Source organism: Macaca nemestrina, chromosome 7, assembly GCF_043159975.1.
Source record: "Macaca nemestrina isolate mMacNem1 chromosome 7, mMacNem.hap1, whole genome shotgun sequence".
NCBI classification, from domain to species: Eukaryota; Metazoa; Chordata; class Mammalia; order Primates; family Cercopithecidae; genus Macaca; species Macaca nemestrina.
Window position 1 is genome coordinate 170,112,618 of NC_092131.1, and position 18,334 is coordinate 170,130,951.

General features: G+C 60.2%; 2 protein-coding genes across 9 annotated transcripts in view; one reads left to right on the forward strand and one right to left on the reverse strand.

Annotated features, from left to right (window-relative positions):
• Positions 1-8,260, forward strand: part of LOC105497507 (amyloid beta precursor protein binding family A member 2) — a 236,119-nt gene extending 227,859 nt beyond the window's left edge. For all 4 annotated transcript variants that reach the window (XM_071067210.1, XM_071067207.1, XM_071067209.1 and 1 more), the window contains 2 exons: positions 3,999-4,139; positions 8,045-8,260. In XM_071067210.1, coding sequence (XP_070923311.1) covers positions 3,999-4,139; positions 8,045-8,116 — 213 coding nt within the window. In that variant the 3' untranslated portion in view covers positions 8,117-8,260. The remainder of the gene's footprint in view (positions 1-3,998; positions 4,140-8,044) is intronic.
• Positions 8,261-10,878: 2,618 nt separating this feature from the next.
• Positions 10,879-18,334, reverse strand: part of ENTREP2 (endosomal transmembrane epsin interactor 2) — a 466,535-nt gene continuing 459,079 nt past the window's right edge. For 4 of the 5 annotated variants that reach the window (XM_071067214.1, XM_071067213.1, XM_011768651.3 and 1 more), the window contains 3 exons: positions 17,106-17,330; positions 15,476-15,550; positions 10,879-14,423 (listed from right to left, as the gene is read on the reverse strand). In XM_071067214.1, coding sequence (XP_070923315.1) covers positions 14,107-14,423; positions 15,476-15,550; positions 17,106-17,330 — 617 coding nt within the window. In that variant the 3' untranslated portion in view covers positions 10,879-14,106. The remainder of the gene's footprint in view (positions 14,424-15,475; positions 15,551-17,105; positions 17,331-18,334) is intronic. The other variant, XM_071067212.1, reaches the window with a different exon arrangement.

Genomic DNA, 18,334 nt, shown 5'->3' on the forward strand with positions numbered 1-18,334 from the left:
CCAAGCTACCCAAGGTGGGCCCGCTGGTCCTAGTCTTTGCCAAGGAGGAAGGCCTGTGGCCCTTGGACCTGCCACAGGTGCCAGGACAAGTTGTCTGCACCCCACTTGGGGCTTCTGTCCAGGACAGTGCGCCTGCCACAGGAGCTGGCCAGGTGGTGGTCTGGCCTGGGCCGGCTCTGCCTGACTGCTCTGCACACATGTGGCCTGGGCACAAGCAGTTGCCCCAGCTCATTTGGAGGCTCTGCAGAAAGTCAGCTGGGGCCCTGTCTGCAGCTGCCATGAGCACTTTGTGGACAGGCATGGCTGGGCCCCAGGGAGGAGGGCTGGGACAGCCTTCTGGGCTCCCGCACCCCAACAGTCACCAGGCCCTGTGTGCCTCCCACCCCAGCATTGGGGACAGTGGAGGAAGCTGGGGACTGACAGCCCTGCAGCCCTCACGAGGAGCTGTGCTGTGCAGAGCTTGGGGCGCTGTGTGGTGTCCCCGGGCTGCCCCTGCCTGGCCAAGCCTGTTGACTACACAGTCTTTGCCTCCTGAGTGGCACTGGGGAGCTGCTTGTCCTGTTCCAGCACCCCTTGCCCAGCCTAGGAGGCAGGTGGGCCTGGGTTGGTGGCCAGTGCCGCTCCCTGACAGCCCCGTCGCTGGGAGCCCTGCAGGAGAGGGTGGCCTGGGGGCTGCCCACTCTTAGGGCCTGTGACTATAGCCCTGCCCAGGATGAGTTTGATGCCCCCTCAGTCTGCTGGTGTCCCCCAAACTATAACCGCGTGAGGAGCACAGGAACTGGAGCAGCTGGGGCACACAGAAGTTTAGTGACTTGCCCCAGGTCACACAGCCACGTGGAGCACTGGTGGGGAGAGGGGAAGAAGAGACAAGGAAGGGAGGACTCCGGTTTGTGTTTTGTGGGGGCTAGATTAACGTGCATGGGAAAGGAGGGGACAGTTGGAGCAGCCCAGCCAAGCCCAGGTGCAGGGTTCTGTGCCTTCCTTCCCAGAGAGCCAGAGTGCAATGGGCGAGTGTGAAGCCCGGGCGGAGGGCAGTGGATGGAGACCAGGGCTGTCTCCAGCTGCCTTCTGGGGCAGGTGCGGGGAGTCTGGAGAGTTCCCGAAGATGGGGCTGGGTGGGTCCAAGTGGCCAGGAAGCTGAGGATGGTGGTGTGGATGGGCGTTTCTCAAAAGATTAGAGGGTGCAGGGTTGAGGGCAGCAGCAGACTTGCGGGGCCTGGAGTGAGGAGGGGGTCATGCAATTCTGAAGACAAAATCTCCAGGGTGGCAATATGAAAGAGAGGGTGCCACCCACTGCTTGGTGTCTCTGCCCTGGATCCGGGGTCTGAGTTCCGGAGTGATGGAGGGGGCCAAGCGTCTGTGAAACTTGGGGGGTGGTCTGGGGTCACGACTGGGGACGAGGAGGATCTGAAGGTCCCAGCCCTGCTCGTGGATGCGCTGCTGTCCCACCCTCTGGCCTCCGCCTCCCTGTCTGTGAAATGGGTCCCACTTCCTTGAAGCCCCAGTGCTCAGGATGCAGGGGAGAGGCTGGCAGCCGAGGGGAGGGGCAAATGCTGGCTCTCAGGGGCTTTCTCCCAGATACAGGACAGCTCACCCTGAGAGTGCCAGGGAGGGCTGGATGAAGCGAATGAACTGGCATGGTTCTGTCCTGGTTATGATCCATCTCCCCAGTGATCCAGAAAATGGCATGCAGGCGGCCCTACAGATCAGTCACCATCTCTGCGTGGCTCGGCTGCCTGGCGGTAAACACCAGGCCCCTCAGACCCCCAAGTGCGGACCGCACCTTTTGTACCTGCCTCATGAGTGCCCGTGGCCATGGTGGGGGTTGAGGGTAGGGGCTGGCTGTCCCTGTTTGGCCCTCTGCACCTAGACACAGAGGCTGTCACAGAGGCTGTCACCTGTCCCCCTGCAGGTCAGGACTCACCCACCCCAGGGACTTGTCCAGGCGTCTGCCTGGCTGAGGTGCACCAGGGGCTCCAGGGAGCAATGAGCCTGGGATAACATTCAGGAGACCCGAGGGTGCTGGCTGCTCTGGTCTAAGCCACTTGTCCTTTACAGCGTGCTCAGGATGGGACCCGCAGCCCCGAGGGCCCTGGTCTCCACTTTCAGGACTCTGGTACCCTGGGTTCCTGCTGTCCCCGACCCTGTAGCGGTGTGGCTTTTCCCTCGGTGTCACCTCTCTGGGCCCCCCATCCCCACCATGCCCAGTGAAGCTCTCACCAGTGTCCTCCTGTCCTTGCCAGGCCCCCCGCCTGAAGTCCTGGCTCCAGCTGGCCTGGGACAGCCACAGGGCACCTTGTATCCCAGGAGCCAGTGGGCAGGGACAGGTGGTCCTCTCAGCCTCCACGTGCGCAGCCACCCGGGGAGCACGTGCGGGCGCTGGAGGATGCCTGGCTAGGAAATGGGGTCTATCAGCGCCTGCCCCGACCTGCAGCGGTTCTCCCCAGTGACTTCAGAAACATTCCCTGTGGCAGGTGGCAGTGCTTAGCATGCAGGGCGAGCAGTCAGATGAGATCTGGGCCTGCTGCAGAAATCTGGGTGCTGATGTGGGGGGAGGGGGAGGCCCCTCCCAGTTGTCTGTGTCTGCACGTGTGTGCACATGCAGGTGTGTTTGGGAGAGGTGAGTCTGCTTCTCCCATCCCAGGCCACTCGCCTCCTGCCACGGCTCAGCACAGCCTCCTTTCTCCAGGATAAGAGGGCCCCGGGGCGAAGGAGCTGCGGTGTGGAATCTGTTTCTCCCTACCCCCTTCTCTTCTAGTCTTCATTCTCCTTGGACATCCATTTTTCTGGTTTTTGTTTCCATTTAAAAAATAACTGTGGTAAAGTACATCTATAACATAAAATCGAGCATCGTACCCATTTTGAAGTGCGGAGTTCTGTGGCAGTCCATCTGCGTATCAGGCAGCCGTGGCCACTGTGCTCTCCTGCACGACTTCGTCCTACCCAGTGGGAACTTTGTCCCCACTAAGCACCTCCACCCATTCCTGCTTCCCAACCCCTGGCAGCCCCCCACGTCTACTTTGTCTCTGTGATTCTGACTACCCCAGGTGCCTCATATCAGTGGCATCGCGCGGTGTTTGTCCGTGTGCCTGGCCTGTTTCATGCAGCGCAGTGTCCCTGCGGTCTGTCCGTGCTGTAGCGCGCGTCGGACTCTCCTTCCTCTCCAGGGCTGAGTACTGTTTCCCTGCAGGCCTAGAGCACATTCTGTTTCTCTGCTAGTCCTTGCTGTCACCCTCGGCTGTTGTGAACGCTGCTGCCGTGAACACGGGTGTGCAGGGCGCCTGTTTTCCAGTCTGTCCAGTCTCATGGTCACAGGCGCTCCCAGGCCCTCCAGTCCCTCTGTTTGACGTCACTTTTAAGCTGGAAATGGAAACTCCCGCCACTGCACTCCAGCCTGGGTGACAGAATGAGACCCTGTCTCCAAAAAACACAGAACCAGTGTGTTTGGCACAAAATGCCCTTATGTCACCTGGTGGTGGGGGGGGATATAGGAATTAAAGTGACTCTTCCCTGCCTATGTAGAGCGTTTGGGCATCTGGCAAACAGAGCCTTCCCTTGACAGAACAGATGCCCCACCTTTCTGGTGGCCAGGGGACAGGCTGCCTCTCCTTTCCCGCCTACCCATCAGCTAAGTGCCTGTCTTCCAGGATGGTAACCAGGCTCAGCTGCAGGAGGCCAGGTGGCAGTGGCCTTGGGCTATGTCACCAGTCTCCAGCCTGACCACAAAGGGAGGGGCCCTGGGGGAGGTGCGGCTGTGGACCGGTTCCACTGTGGGAGTTAGAAAACGTGTTGGTTCTCCACACACCATGGCATTGACTCTCTTGTTTTAAGGAAACACAGTCCAGATCATAAGCGGTGCCGTCTGAGTCAACGAATTGCACGGGCACGTACTCATCACGTGGCGCTTTTCCCTCCGCGTGTCCTGTCTTTGGAGACATGGTGGAGCGCCTGTCAGGTGTGGCAGGAACACGTGTGCTGACCTGACCATGTCTGCTTAGATTTGCAGCCTCATGAGAGGGGGCATTGCCGAGCGAGGGGGCGTCCGCGTTGGCCACCGCATCATCGAGATCAACGGGCAGAGCGTGGTGGCCACAGCCCACGAGAAGATAGTCCAAGCTCTGTCCAACTCGGTCGGAGAGGTAAGGAGGGACTTCGGGTGTGCCTCTGCGTGCCGGTTCCCGTGTGCTCCCGCCTGCCCTCCATGAGCCTCACCCGCTCCAGAGGACACAGGGCGTCTGAAGGCCAGCCAGGCTGTCTCCCACCGGGGCAGCTGTGACAAGGGTGAATGGAGTGGCAGGTGATGCGGGGCCATCCCGGTCTGGCTCTAACTGAGCAGCCGGGAGGGCACAGGCTTCTGGGGGTGCTCCTTGGACACTACTTTTGGGACTGGACCTGTATGTCCAGTTCAGAAGCTCTGCAGGGCACACGGCTCTGGCCACCCTGGCAGGCTTGCCTCTCTGCCCCTGTTGGCCGTCCCCTCCCACAGCCAGGCTGCTTGCCCGGTCCCGCTTCACTGGCTGAAGCCCCCAGTCCAGTTCTTTCTGGCATTGCTTCCACGGCAGCGCGAGGATGGTATGCGGGAGGCGCCGGTCTTCCTCCAGAGCTCACAGGGCAGCAGGATCATTAGGAGGAGGGATGGTGCTGGTGGGGTGGCACGTACACTGGGGGAGGCCTGGCCAGCGCGCTGCAGGGCTGTGTGTGTGTGTAGTGTGAGTGGGTGTGGGTGTGTGCGTGTGCATGTGTGAGCATGCGTGTGTGTGGAATGTGATGTATGAGTGTGGGTGTGAGTTTAAGTGTGGGCAGGTGTGGGAAATGGGTGTGTACATGCACATGTGGGTGTAGGGGTGCATGAGTGAGTGGGTGTGTGTGGCTGTGTGAATGTACCTGAGAGTGTGAGTGTGGAGGAGTGTCGGGGGGGGGGAGTGTATGTGTGTGGATGTACATGTGTGTGTGAGACAGCATGGGGTGTGTAGGAGTGCAAGTGTGGGTGTGAGTAGGGGTGTGTGGCTGTGAGTCTGTGAGTGGATGTGAGGCATGGGGGTGTGGAGTGTGAGTGGGTGTGAGTAGGGGTGTGTGGCTGTGGGTCTGTGAGTGGATGTGAGGCATGGGGGTGTGGAGTGTGAATGGGTGTGAGGCATGGGGGTGTGGAGTGTGAGTGGGTGTGAGGCATGGGGGTGTGGAGTGTGAGTGGATGTGAGGCATGGGGGTGTGGAGTGTGAATGGGTGTGAGGCATGGGGGTGTGGAGTGTGAGTGGGTGTGAGGCATGGGGGTGTGGAGTGTGAGTGGATGTGAGGCATGGGGGTGTGGAGTGTGAATGGGTGTGAGGCATGGGGGTGTGGAGTGTGAGTGGGTGGGTGTGAGTAGGGGTGTGGAGTGAGTGGGTGTGAGTAGGGGTGTGGAGTGTGAGTGGGTGTGAGTAGGGGTGTGGGGGTGTGGAGTGTGAGTGGGTGTGAGTAGGGGTGTGGAGTGTGAGTGGGTGTGAGGCATGGGGGTGTGGAGTGTGAGTGGATGTGAGGCATGGGGGTGTGGAGTGTGAATGGGTGTGAGGCATGGGGGTGTGGAGTGTGAGTGGGTGGGTGTGAGTAGGGGTGTGGAGTGAGTGGGTGTGAGTAGGGGTGTGGAGTGTGAGTGGGTGTGAGTAGGGGTGTGGGGGTGTGGAGTGTGAGTGGGTGTGAGTAGGGGTGTGGAGTATGAGTGGGTGTGAGTAGGGGTGTGGAGTGTGAGTGGGTGTGAATGGGGGTGTGGAGTGTGAGTGGGTGTGAGTAGGGGTGTGGGGGTGTGGAGTGTGAGTGGGTGTGAGTAGGGGTATGGAGTGTGAGTGGGTGTGAGTAGGGGTGTGGAGTGTGAGTGGGTGTGAGTAGGGGTGTGGAGTGTGAGTGGGTGGGTGTGAGTAGGGGTATGGAGTGTGAGTGGGTGTGAGTAGGGGTGTGGAGTGTGAGTGGGTGTGAGTAGGGGTGTGGAGTGTGAGTGGGTGGGTGTGAGTAGGGGTGTGTGGCTGTGGGTCTGTGAGTGGATGTGAGGCATGGGGGTGTGGAGTGTGAGTGGGTGTGAGTAGGGGTGTGGAGTGTGAGTGGGTGTGAGTAGGGGTGTGGAGTGTGAGTGGGTGGGTGTGAGTAGGGGTGTGTGGCTGTGGGTCTGAGTGGATGTGAGGCATGGGGGTGTGGAGTGTGGGTGTGAGTAGGGGTGAGTGGATGTGAGGCATGGGGGTGTGGAGTGTGAGTGGGTGGGTGTGAGTAGGGGTGTGTGAAGGGGTGTTCAGCACAAAGGGGCTTCAGGCTCTCTGGGATGAGCAGGGAGACTGAGAGCTGAGGAGCCTGGCCTGCAGAGGGGCCCACGGAGGACCGGGCAGGGAGTTTCGGGCAGGGAGTTTGGGTCGGGGTCTGGGGACAGCAGTGGCAGGCTGGGCGGTCTGTGGCGCTTCCCCCGGCGGCCCTGTGGGGGCTGAGTACGTGGAAACCATCCTTGCAGCCTGTGGGGTGGGTGGGCGGAGGGGCCTCCAGTTCCTGTTCCTCAGATGAGGTCTCCCGGGGCCACGTCGGGACACTCACATGTTGTGCACTGCAGGGTGTGCTGGGGGCTGGGAGGCCTGTTTTCCCTGTGCTGGTGAGGGCAGGGGGCCGGCTCAGTTTTCCCCATGCTGGTGAGGGCAGGGGCCGGCTCAGGAGGAGGAGGGTCCCCGTGCTGGTGAGGGCAGGGGCCGGCTCAGGAGGAGGAGGGCCAGGCGGACACCAGCCTCCCTTTGATGGCTTCAAAGAAAGGAAAAGCCAGTGTTCCCAAGTAGATGCTTTGAAGCGGCCGCCCCCACGGCCCTCAGCCCCACACCCGTGAGGGAATCCACCCCTGGAGGAGTGGGCGGGAGCACGGAGAAGAGGCAGGCGGCGGCGGGGCGTAGGAACCCTTTCAGCCCTGCCGCGGTGAATGGTGCCTGTTTCCAGCAGCCTTGAGCCCACGTGGGACAAGAGTCACGGATAAACAAGGCTTGCAGTTGTGCGGGCCTCGGGTGGGTTTCCGGTTGAGGAATGCCAGGGAGTGACTGATGGAGGAAGCCTGTGCCCGGGGCAGGAGCAGCAGAAACTTGCACTGGCCACACAGATCCCGGCGGGGGAGGGAGGGCAACGCCTCAGAAGCAGAGCTGCACGATGTGCCTTTCCGGGCTGCTCAGCCCAGGACCCGAGACCTGCTTGCCTGAGGAGGGGCAGTGGCAGGGCAGCCGCACCCGGTGGGGAGGCCAGCAGCCCTGTGGCAGCCAACTCTGGCAGTGCAAGGGCCCCCGTCCCGAGGCCACAGCCCAGCGCAGTCCCGGGCAGGACGGGACAGCCTCACGCTCAGGGGAGGAGAGGTGGGCAGCAGAGCTCCCCTTCTGTTACTGAAGCAGACGTTTAGCGTGCTCCTTCCCAGTGCCCCACAGAAGGATTATGAGGCGTGCCACCCACACGGTTGGTCTCCCTGGGTGGTCTGAGGCTTTGCTTGTGTACTTAGCTCTTTTGAAGCCAGGGCTCAACTTCAGGCCCCAAAGGGTCATTTGCTCACTGATCCCCAAAGGCTGGGGACTTGAGGTGCCCTGGGCCCCAGCGAGCCTGATCCCAGCCCCTAGCACACTTGCCTGGCCAGTGTTAGTTCTGTAAGAAGGGCTCTGTCTTCCCCCGTTGGTCTCCTCCTCACTGAGGCAGAGTGTGCCCATCACAGTTTCTGCTGAGGCCTGGGCACCCCCCAGCCAGCCCCAGTGGATGGCAAACTGCTGTCACTGCTAGAAGTCCAATTTCTTACCCTCTGGGTGTCAGCAGGACTGGAAGCAAAACTAGCACTCAACTGTGTAGACGCCTCTGGAGCCAGGGGTGGGGGCCCAGAATCTCGGTCTGCTGCATCGGGAAGGCATCCTAAGTGCCCCCAGGCCTGGGCAGGCCGGCCCTCCTCCTCCACTCTAGGAGACGGGCATTTGAAGCAGAACTCGGGGGTGGGGGGTCGCCTCTGTCGTTTGCTTTCACCTGATTGTGGGAGGGGCAGTGGGAGGGCAGCGGCTCAGCCTCCTGTGTCTGTTGGCAGATCCACATGAAGACCATGCCCGCCGCCATGTTCAGGCTCCTCACGGGCCAGGAGACCCCGCTGTACATCTAGGCCCCCCCAGCCTGGCCACGCAGCCTGGACACTGGGCAGGGCCACCCGGGCCCGGAGGAGCTGGGAGCCGGGCCGCAGATTTGACCCCGACGCCACAGCCCAGCCACGGACACTGGCTCCCCAAAGGGCGTGCCCTCACTGCCCACTTGGTTTCTTTTGTTTTCATTTTGCCAAAAAGGGGTGTGTCTTGATCAAAGGAGAGTCACAGAACAAATGTTTGTAAAGCGTTCAAGTATTTTGCCACGTTCTGGACTGTCTTCTCCCTGCACCAGCCAGGGTGTGTCTCGCTAGCCGTGCGTGGTGTGACCAGCCAGGGTGTGTCTCGCTAGCCGTGCGTGGTGTGACCAGCCAGGGTGTGTCTCGGTAGCCGTGCGTGGTGTGACCAGCCAGGGTGTGTCTCGGTAGCCGTGCGTGGTGTGGAACGTATGTCTTTCCTCCCTAAAGCTGTGCGGAGTGAACTGGGGCCTCCAAGAGAGGCGGCTCCCAGGGCAGGGCAGCCATCAACCCTGCCTCCCGCCCTCTTGGCCGGGATGTCTGGGGTCCTGTGGGGCCCCCGCAGTGGTCCCAAACAGCTGCCTCTGCCACTGACGGCAGGGACACAGGCAGCCCGGCTCCCAGGACATGACTTGTAATGCAAGTTTGGGGACATGTGATGGATTGTAAATAAAGGATGATGGCCACAACACGAAAACTCCCTATTTATTTAGATACTATTACTGTTTGGACTTTTATTTTGGCAGGCTGTTTTTCAGACTTGAGGGTTTTCCAGTGTGACCCATGACCACACCTGCCTCTCCTGTAGTCTCTTCTGGAAGCCCTCCCAGCCGGCTGCCTCCCCGGGCAGGGCTCCCACAGACAGGGAGGGCGCACGCATCTGCCCCCGCTTTAAAGTCGATCTACACACACTCCTCCACGCACGTGCTCCTTCGAGGAAACAAAACCCAGGCTAGACAACGCGACCTCGGCCACGCCGAAGGCAGCCAGCCGTGAATGCAGACCCCTCGGCCAGCGTGGCACGGCAGCCCTGAGCAGTAGTGGTGTGTGTGTAGATCAAGTCAGATCTAGTCCAGCTCAGTTCATTAGCGATCCATGTAATCTGATGTCATCTTGTCCCAAAGTCTCTTTTTTTGGCCCAGGCCTTGAAGAATACACTGTGACTTAAGAAGCCTTACCACGCAGTAACTACAGCTTTAGGATGATTGTATTCGAGGAGTGCCGTGTGTTGCATGCAGCTGCCCGTAGGAAGACTTTGCGCATATCACTAATAAACCCGAAGTCGTGATGAAAAGCCGTGTGTGTGACTGCTCTGTTACCTGAGCGGCGGGTGCTACCTGTCCTCTCATTCACAGCTTGGATGCGGCTCTGCAGGTTCGCTATGCGGTGGTGGCCGTGGCTGCTCTGTGCCCTTCCTGGACCCTGAACCTTGGAAGCTGTCACTAAGGAGGTCGGAGGGTGGGCGCGCTGGGCACCAGGTGTCAGCTGGGCAATGCCCTGCTACAACTGGAGGTGCCAGCAATGCTGCCAGATCACGGGGTCAGTGCCAGGTTCTTGACCCACTTGCCCCAGCGGGGAGACACGTCCGCACTGACTAATGGAATCAGGGAGCTCTGGGCTTCTTGATTTCAGCATGAACCACCCCTGGGAAAGGTGCGCATGCGTGTGCGTAACAGCCGGACCGCCCGTCCCAGCACCTTCTGCACCTGTGGGTCCTTTGCAGCCTGTCTAGAGTGACAATTCTGGCAGCTGTGCCAGCACTTACCTTTCTTCATGGCCACCGTTCTGGCATCGCCTGGTGTGGGAAAGCCAGGTAGCAAGCGTGGGCTCTGGTCAGAGGCGGGGCCCGGGGTCCAGCTGGGTTAGGCTGTGGGCCTTGGATGGGCAGGAGCCTTCCTCTCTGGCCTGCCCACAGCAGAGTGAGCTCCATGCCGTGGGCACTGACCACCTTCGGGGCCCCGGATTCTTGGGGAACTGCAGAGTAAGAAGACTTACTGTCACCTGGCAGCCCAGAGGATGTGGGCCAGGGGCTTGCTTCAGCATGACCTTGGCCATCAGGGGCATGTAAGAAACAGCCTTTCAAGGCGCACTCCAGCTTCATGCCTCCCTCTTCCCAGAAAGTATACATGGTAGAGGCAAAGAAAGCTGTTCCACAGGAAACTCTGTCATAGAGAGCTGTGCATATGCTGAAATGTATATGCACTCGCTCTGAATATGCTGAAGAATGAAAAGCAAATACAGTTCTTGGCGTGGCCAACAAACAAGAATGCCGGGGATGGCCACATCCTTGGGGAATGAAAAGAAAGGTCTCCTGAGTCAAAGCTGGAGGGAATGGGATTCCACTCAGGAGGCCAAGTGGCACATTCCTGCTGTGCCCAGGACGAGGCTGGGAAGCAGGTCCCAGGAAGGAGAGCCCTGGCTAGCTGAGGTCATGCGGGCAGGACTCGTACACATCTTTTAAAATCCTGCATTTAAGGAAAACTTTGAGCCACGGCCTGCGTTCCTCCCAGCAGCCCTTGGAGGCCACGTCCACAAGGGGCTGCCGTGGCCAGTGTAGGCAGGCCTGTGTGCGTCTAAGCCCTGGCCCTCCCCACTCTGCCCCGGAGTTGATCTTCTCCGGAAGGCTCCTGGAAGCACAGCTGAGTGGCATGGGTATCTCAGGCTCCCCGGCTGGCTGCTGCAAGGCCCACTCAGGACCCTGCCCCTGGCCAGTGGTGCACACAGGCTCTCAGCCTGCCTCTGTCCCAGTTAGACCTCAGAGACACAGAGACCAGAAATACTTTTTATTAAAACACGGATCATTATTAAAACACCTTGAGGTACATTAAATAAATACAACCGTTCCAGTTGTACAAACAGGTCTCTGGTGGCTTGAAAACAATTTCCTATAAATTCTGCCTTAGCAGCCTCTGAGAGTCAGCACGGGTGGGGAGAAGCATCCGTGTGTAGCGAGCTTTCTGTGGCCTGGTGTGTTATAAGCATTTAATGTGGATCCTCATCTCCAGCCAAGGATGAGACCTGAAGTTCTTGCAAATGATGCTCCCCCTTCTCCGACCTTGCTTACCATAGAGTTGGGGTCCAGGTTCTCCCCGCTCAGCATCCTCGTGGTCCCCAAGCTGGGGTCAATGGTGGTGTCACAGCAGATGCCAACCCCCCTTTGGGTCTCAGGGCAGGGTAGGGGATGCCCGGGGCCCAGCTGAGCTGGAGAAGGAGCATGTCACCCCCAAAGCAGCTACAGTTGGCTCATTTCAGAGCCCAGACAGGGAGCATGATGAGAGCGGGGGAAGGACGCACACAGTGGGGGGGAAGCAGCCGGCTTTCTCCTTGGCTGTGAGCCAACGTGCAGCCTGGGGCTCGGGCTCTTGCTGCTGGTACCCAGATGCCATGGAACCAGGGTCAAGGGCCCCACAGCTTCTGGGTCAAGTTGCCAGCACATTCCCTAGTCTACCAGTACCTCTCTCTTCTGGGGACCCTCCCAGAGTCCATGAGTGGCTCTGAGAAGCTGGGCTGAGTGGGGCACCCCACCCTGTCCCTGAATGCCTCATTTTGAGGGGGCAGAAGGTTCCAGCCCAGTGGCATCAAGTTGGGTACAGTTTCTGTATCCACACAACAGCTGCCACCAGCGCAAACCCAGAGCTGGGTGAGGGTGGGGTGCAGGTGGGGGCCCGCAGGGAGGCAGTGCTGGGGCAGGAGCCCCACTGGCCACTGGGGCCGGGCCCTGCTGCAGAGAAGGGAAGGATGCCGAGCAGCAGGCTGGGTGATCCAGTGGCCTCCATCCCGGCTGCAGAGGGAAACAGCCCGGAGGCCAAGTCCGCTGGGTGGCTGGTGGTCTTGGCCTCGCTGGAATTGCAGCCGTGTCTGAGGACTGCAGCTCTAGCCCGCACAAGGGCTCGGCCCAGGGACCATGCTGTGTGAACCCCCAAGCCCTAGTGTGGACCCCCCAAGCGGGTGAAACCCCTGCAGCGCGGCCCCAACACACCTCAGACAGTGGAGATCCAGCGGCCGGGGCGTCAGGCGTGGCTGAAGCTCTGCTTCAGGGCAGCCATTCTGAAAATCCACCAATTAACTTCACCTGTAAAGGGACTTGCCTTGAGGGAATTCACAAGCCCCTACTTGAGAAAAAGTACAGATTTCCTGTTTTATAGTCTGAATAAAGTGCTCATCTCTAGTACATCTTTCCTGGAAAAGTGCAGGTTGTCGTCTGTTTTCAGCTCTCTAAAGCAATCGAAGCCTTTTCAACCCACCACAGCTGGGGGAGGCCTACACCTCAGCCCCCAGGGCGGGGGTAAGGGGCTGCAGGAAGGCTCTGGGCACCTAGGCTGGAACCCCACGCCCTTCCCGGCTTCCAGTCACACAGAAGCTCCCCAGCACGCTGGCCACAGTGGTGTTGGGGAATTGGGGGAGCTCAAGGACAAGCCCCACGGAGCCGAGAGAAGAGCATGAGCCCCCTGCCCTGGCACCCAGGAGTGGAAGGCACCCTCTGGTCCCTGTGCCCCCATGCCAGGCTCACAGGCTCTCAGGGTCACGGGCTCTCTGGCTCAGGGGCTCTCAGGCTCACGGGCTCTCTGGCTCACGGGCTCTCAGGCTCACGGGCTCTCTGGCTCACGGGCTCTCAGGCTCACGGGCTCTCTGGCTCACGGGCTATCAGGCTCACGGGCTATCAGGCTCACGGGCTATCAGGCTCACGGGCTCTCTGGGAAGAACTCAGGCTCTAGGCTGCTTTGTTCACTGCAGGGCCCACCCAACGCAGCTCAGAGGCTGTTGCTGCTAGTGGCCCTGAACAGGCATTTCCATCACTGCAGAAAGTTCTCGTGGATGGTGCTGTTCCAGGGCCATCGCTGGGAGCAGCTGCCACTGATGCCACCAGAAAACAAGGGGATAGGGGCCAAGAAAGTCCAAGGTCCCCAAGCTGCCCCCAAGCTGGGCATGCCTGCTTCTGCACAAGCAGCATGGCGGGTGTCTCTTCCGTTTCGCGTGGGTTTGTAGGTGGTTTATGATCCTCCTGCGCGGGCGTGCGTGTCTGTCTGCTGCCGCCTGCCCGGGGGAAGGTCAGCTCTGGGTCACAGGGATCTGCTTTATCGGAAGGGGCCACTTCCCAGAGAAACCGGCCTCTCTCCCTCAGAACTGGACCCACTGAGCTCAATCAGGTGAGCTCAGACACAGGGAGACCCCCAGAGGAGCTGGGAATCGGCGCTTATTGTTATGGATCAAACAACTGAATCAGGTCTGCGCCAGGGACAGGACGGGAGCCTGGAGAAAGGGGGCCTGAGAGGAGGTGGGGGAGGCACCCCACGGAGGGAGGCCGAGCTCGAGGCCCAGAAGACGGTGGGTTCCTCCAACCCTCTGCAACACCGGCCTGTCCCCTGGGGTGGCCAGGCTACGGCAGAGGCCCTCACTGTACATTTGTTTGCACAGTAGCCCTGTGGACAGAAAGTTGGGCGCAGGCTGCCATCTGTGCTAACGCTACCTATTTCCTTTCATAGGAAATAGGCCAGAGCGTGATGAACGTTTAATGATAGAGCCATCGAGCCACATGAGAAAATGTCTCATGACTCGATGTCACCCTCTGTCCCCTGAACACTAAGTTAAATGAGGGATGGGGAACTCCTGCTTTGGATGGCCCTGATTTTGGAGATACTTCGAGTCTTTAGGTGACCTAAGTGTCGCCTGTTGCTGTATTCACGTTTGTGCAACGCTGCTCAGTTCAAGGCGCTGCACGCCAGATAAAACCAGAGTTCACTGCGGACACGAGAGTCATCTTTCCCAGTTACTGGGCTAGGCAGGAAACGCAGTTCACAGGGAGACGACCGCTCGGCTCCCCTCGAGAGAGGGAGTGACAGTTCCCTGCCCACGCCGCCCCCAGATCATCCTGGGTGTCCCCCACATTTGTCCTCAGCCCAGCTGGGCCTGAAGGCCTCTGTCAGGCATGACGGCTTCTGGCAAGACCATCGGTGGCGCCAGGCCCGTTGGTGTCCACGGTCAGACTCGTGGCTCCTTCATACCTGGTCCAGAACGCCAGCGCCGAAGACGGCCTCCTCCTCGGGGCGCTCCTCGTTGGCGACGGCCAAGCGCACGGCACCCACCATGTGCTGTGCCTCGGTGGGGAGGGCACGGTGTGAGTGTTCCAAAAACTTAGCCACCAAAACCCTGGCGTCCGCATAGGCCTTGCTGTCCACTAAAGAGCGCGGCCGCTGTTTGGAGGCTGCCAGGAAAGGCTCCGGTGTTGGCCGTCTGTCAATTTTCCAGGTATCTGGGTCCCCCGCTGGTGAAAGCTGGGCCCGACAGGCAGCCGTGGCAGAGCGAGACATGGAAGCTACAAATCAAGGGAAAACATGCAATGTGAAACTCACTGAAAGCAAAGTAAAAGAAAGGCAGCCGTTGAAGAAGTTAACTCAAAAGCAAAGGACAGTCTGCCCTCGGGAGGAGACTCCTGCTGGGGTGTCCGTGTTCCTGGGGCTGGCGTTCTGGGCACACCCGGCCACCCGCATCGCATCTCTCCTCCCCTTCTCAACCCCAAGCTGAGCTAGTGTCAGCCTCCGGGGGCTGCAGCCTCCAGGAACGAAGGCCTGGGGGAAAGGGCCACCGCAGCAGGCAGGAACCTGTCTTCCGCCCTCTGCTAGAATCCCAAGGACACAGCGGCTGGTCCCTCCCAGTCTTCTCGGCTCCACGACCTTTGCCCCCCTGGGTCTGATCTCTTGCTGGGGCTGAACCGTGGCATCTAGAGATAGGGTCTGCCTTAAGACCAGAGTTGGGGTGGCAGAGGGAACATGAGACCCCCATCATGCCAGGTGCAGGCAGCCACTGCCCAGTGCCCTGCTCCACTGCCTGCCAGGCCAGAGGCTGGGGACCTGGCTCCAGCTCCCCACAGGGCTGACAGCCTCTCTGCATGACCCACAGGCTGGACACTGGGCTGAGGGTCCCTGTGAGAAGGCCAGCTCTGGCAATCAGTGGCGAGGGACGCCAACAAGGTCCAGCAAAGGCCCGGCTTGCCCAGCCTGAGCTTCACGCCACACAAAGTTGGCACATTCTGGGTGGTCTGTTCTGAGGTCTTGTTTGGTGGCGACTGGCAAGCCTAGCAATTAAACACGAGAAATGCAGAAACTCCCAGGTGGGCCCATCGCCCGGATGAAATCTCAAGAAGTGGGCTGAGCAGCCACATGCGTGTTAAATTAGTGCTAGCCCTTGAAATAAGTGCACGGAGAGAGAAAGGAAGAGAAAGGCCCTCAAAGCCAGAGAGTGGGCAGCCGGGTTCCCGGGGATGAGGTGAGGAGCTGCATTTGGAAACAATGTAGCCAAGGACACACCAACACCCGCCCCACCTCCCAGCAGCTGCAGTCAAAGCGCTTTAGAAAAGAGGCATCTCACCGCTCCCGGGCCCAGCCTCAGACAGCCCCGCGTCCAGGTCCTGGCTACACGACGGCTTGTGTGAGGAGGCATCGCCTTACCCAGAAGGAGAATTCAGTGAACACATGAAAGGGAAAAAGGAATTCCTGAGAAAGCGATCATAACTCGCCGTGACTAAGACATGTATTTTATATGGTGAGCAAGCAGGAGAAACCTGCTGGGCTGACGCCCACCCAGCGGTGGATCAGACAGGAACCGCCCTGCAGCTGGCCAGGCCTGCCGTGCGTCAAGTGGTGTCCTGGGTCCTACCCCGACACAGTGCAATGGGCCGGTGGCTCAAAGAAAGCCCAGCACCCTTCAAGGGAACACCCACCTGCACCCGAAGGGCTCCAGGCACCCTGGAAGGCACTGCCTGTGGCGTGCAGATCAGCCTAGCCAAGAGGGGACAGCGGTGTCAGGCAGGTGTGTGGGTGCCGAGGTGTGAATTTCACTGAGGGGGACAGGCCAAACAAAGGCATCAGGGGCCACAGACTGGACCCATGAGCCCTTCCAAGTACAGGGCATCCTCCTTCAAACCTCAGGGAGTGAATGTGAGCGTGGTGGAGAGAGGCTCTGGAGCTCTGAATAAACCAGCAGAGGCGGGTGTTTCAGAAGGTTCGACGGGACTGTCTCCCTGTGAGCCGGCAATGGGATGCAGGAAGGAGAATGCAGAGATGACCACAGCCAGGGAGTCCACACGGGCCAAACCTGGTATTTCCACCAGGAGGGCACCTCCAGGCAACTGGCTACTGCGGGTCCCGGTTCCTTTCAGGGACTCGGTTCGTCCTGGCACAGCCAGGCTCCAGTAGGGGTCAGCTGGGCAAGACCATCGAGGGGAGACTGAGCCAGGACCCGCCGCGCCCTCTTCGGGGTTCCTGCACTTCCCTACCGCAGTGGCATGGAGATCAAAGGTCCACTAGTCCTTATTGGCAGAAACTGTGCCTCCTCTCAAAAGACGGCAATGAGGACTGGGTGTGAATTCTTCAGCCCGGGGGGTGCCCAAGACTCTGGGGGAGTTAGTGTGAAATGCAAATTCCTGGGCTGCTGGCCGCAGGGACCCGGTGCCAGGTCCTGGACTCCAGGGCACTGCCCGTGGACACAGTCGCCTGGGGCGATTTTCGAAAGCCCTGGGCTATGTGGAGAGTGCTGCCAAGGTGCCTGGGAAGCGCTCCTGAAAAAGCACCCGTGTCTGCCTGGGGTGGCTCCAGCTGATGACACCCCCATACCCAGAGCTATCGTCGGGGGTCATCTCTCCTGTGCAAGGCTCTAGGCCTTTCCTGGGCCCTGGAGCACATGTGCAGCACTCAGCTAATGTCCTGGCCTGGAGCACATGTGCAGCACTCAGCTAATGTCCTGGCCTGGAGCACATGTGCAGCACTCAGCTAATGTCCTGGCCTGGCCCCCTGGCCCCCTGAATCCTTCCTCCCCTGCCAGAGTGACAGCCCAGTGGGGTGCAGAGGGGCCCTGGCTCAGGGGTCAAGACCACATTCCCAGTGTGGCCCCAGACAGGATTCGCAGGGCCGGGCCTCCACTCTCAGGGATCACTGAGACCTGCAGCGTCCAGGGAAAGCTGTCCACACTCTGGGGACGTGGGGGAGCCTGGCCACCCTACCTGCCGTGCCAGATGTGCACGAGGTGGGGTCACTGGTAGAGCGGGATACACGCCCGGGACCTGGCTGCACCTGCGAGCCCATGCCAGGATCCTCTGGAGACACGCAGCCAGGGTGAAGGGCAGATTCGGAGGGTGCTGAGGCGCCCACAGGGCCATCGGGGGATGGGCTGGAACCTGGCGTAGCGGTGCCCTCAGACACCAGGAGGCTCGTGCTGTCGGCTGGTACTGCAAGAGAAGGGATATGGCATTAGGGCAGGTGACTGCAGGGGACGCTGGCGTGGGAGAAGGCCTGCCCCTCAAACTGCAGACCTAGATGAACTCTGAGACCCTGGGGGTGTGGAAACACTGAGTAGGATGGACAAATGCTGCTCTGTACTGTTGAAAGTTGGGGGCACCGGATGAGCTCCCGGAAAGCATTCCAGGAACGGCACGGGTCGGGGACTTAGACCCTTCACACTGCACAAGAGACTACAAGTCAGAAATCAGACGCTTTGGTCGCCAGACGCTTTGGTCTGGGTGAACAGGGCGGGTGCAGGGGTACACAGCAGCTCCGAGGGACATCAAGCCATCCCCGACGGGTCCCGGTGGGCCTGAGATCTGGCCCACCCATGCAGGGGTGCAGCCCCGGGCCTGCAGTGCAGCCAGACAGGGTGGTGCAGGCAGGTGGGGCAAACTCCGCCCACAGGACACTGGCCTTGGCTCTCAGAGTGTGGATGCCAGGCCAACAGCAGCAGTAGCCTTGCCCTGGGAGCAAGCCGGGAATGCAGACGCTCAGCTGGACCCCAGACCCATGGAAGCAGAGACCCTGGCACTGGGCCCAGCCACCGGGGTTGGAGTGAGCCCTCCAGGGAATTCTGATGCCCTCCAAACTGTAAGGACTGCTGCTCTGGACCGGGATGCTGGTCGGGGCTGGGCTCTGGCCCGTAACCACTCCACGGGGGCTGGATCGGAGTCTGTTTTAATGCCACCTCCACAGGGTGTGCATGCACGTGACAGCGTGATTAACTGCTCCTGCACTCTCCCCTCCAATCACCAGGTGCCCTCAGAGGCCCCTCCCGGCGCTGGAGTGGAGTTGCCTGCATGGGGGACACTTCAGAGATCACAGAAGCCTGAACTCCTCCAGGCGTGGGGGCTTCGGGTCTGCTCCTGGCATCACTGTTTTTCCCTGCGTCTGAGAGCTTGCCCGTGGGTGACAGGCTTTTCACGCCACCTTTCACTATTCATCCTCA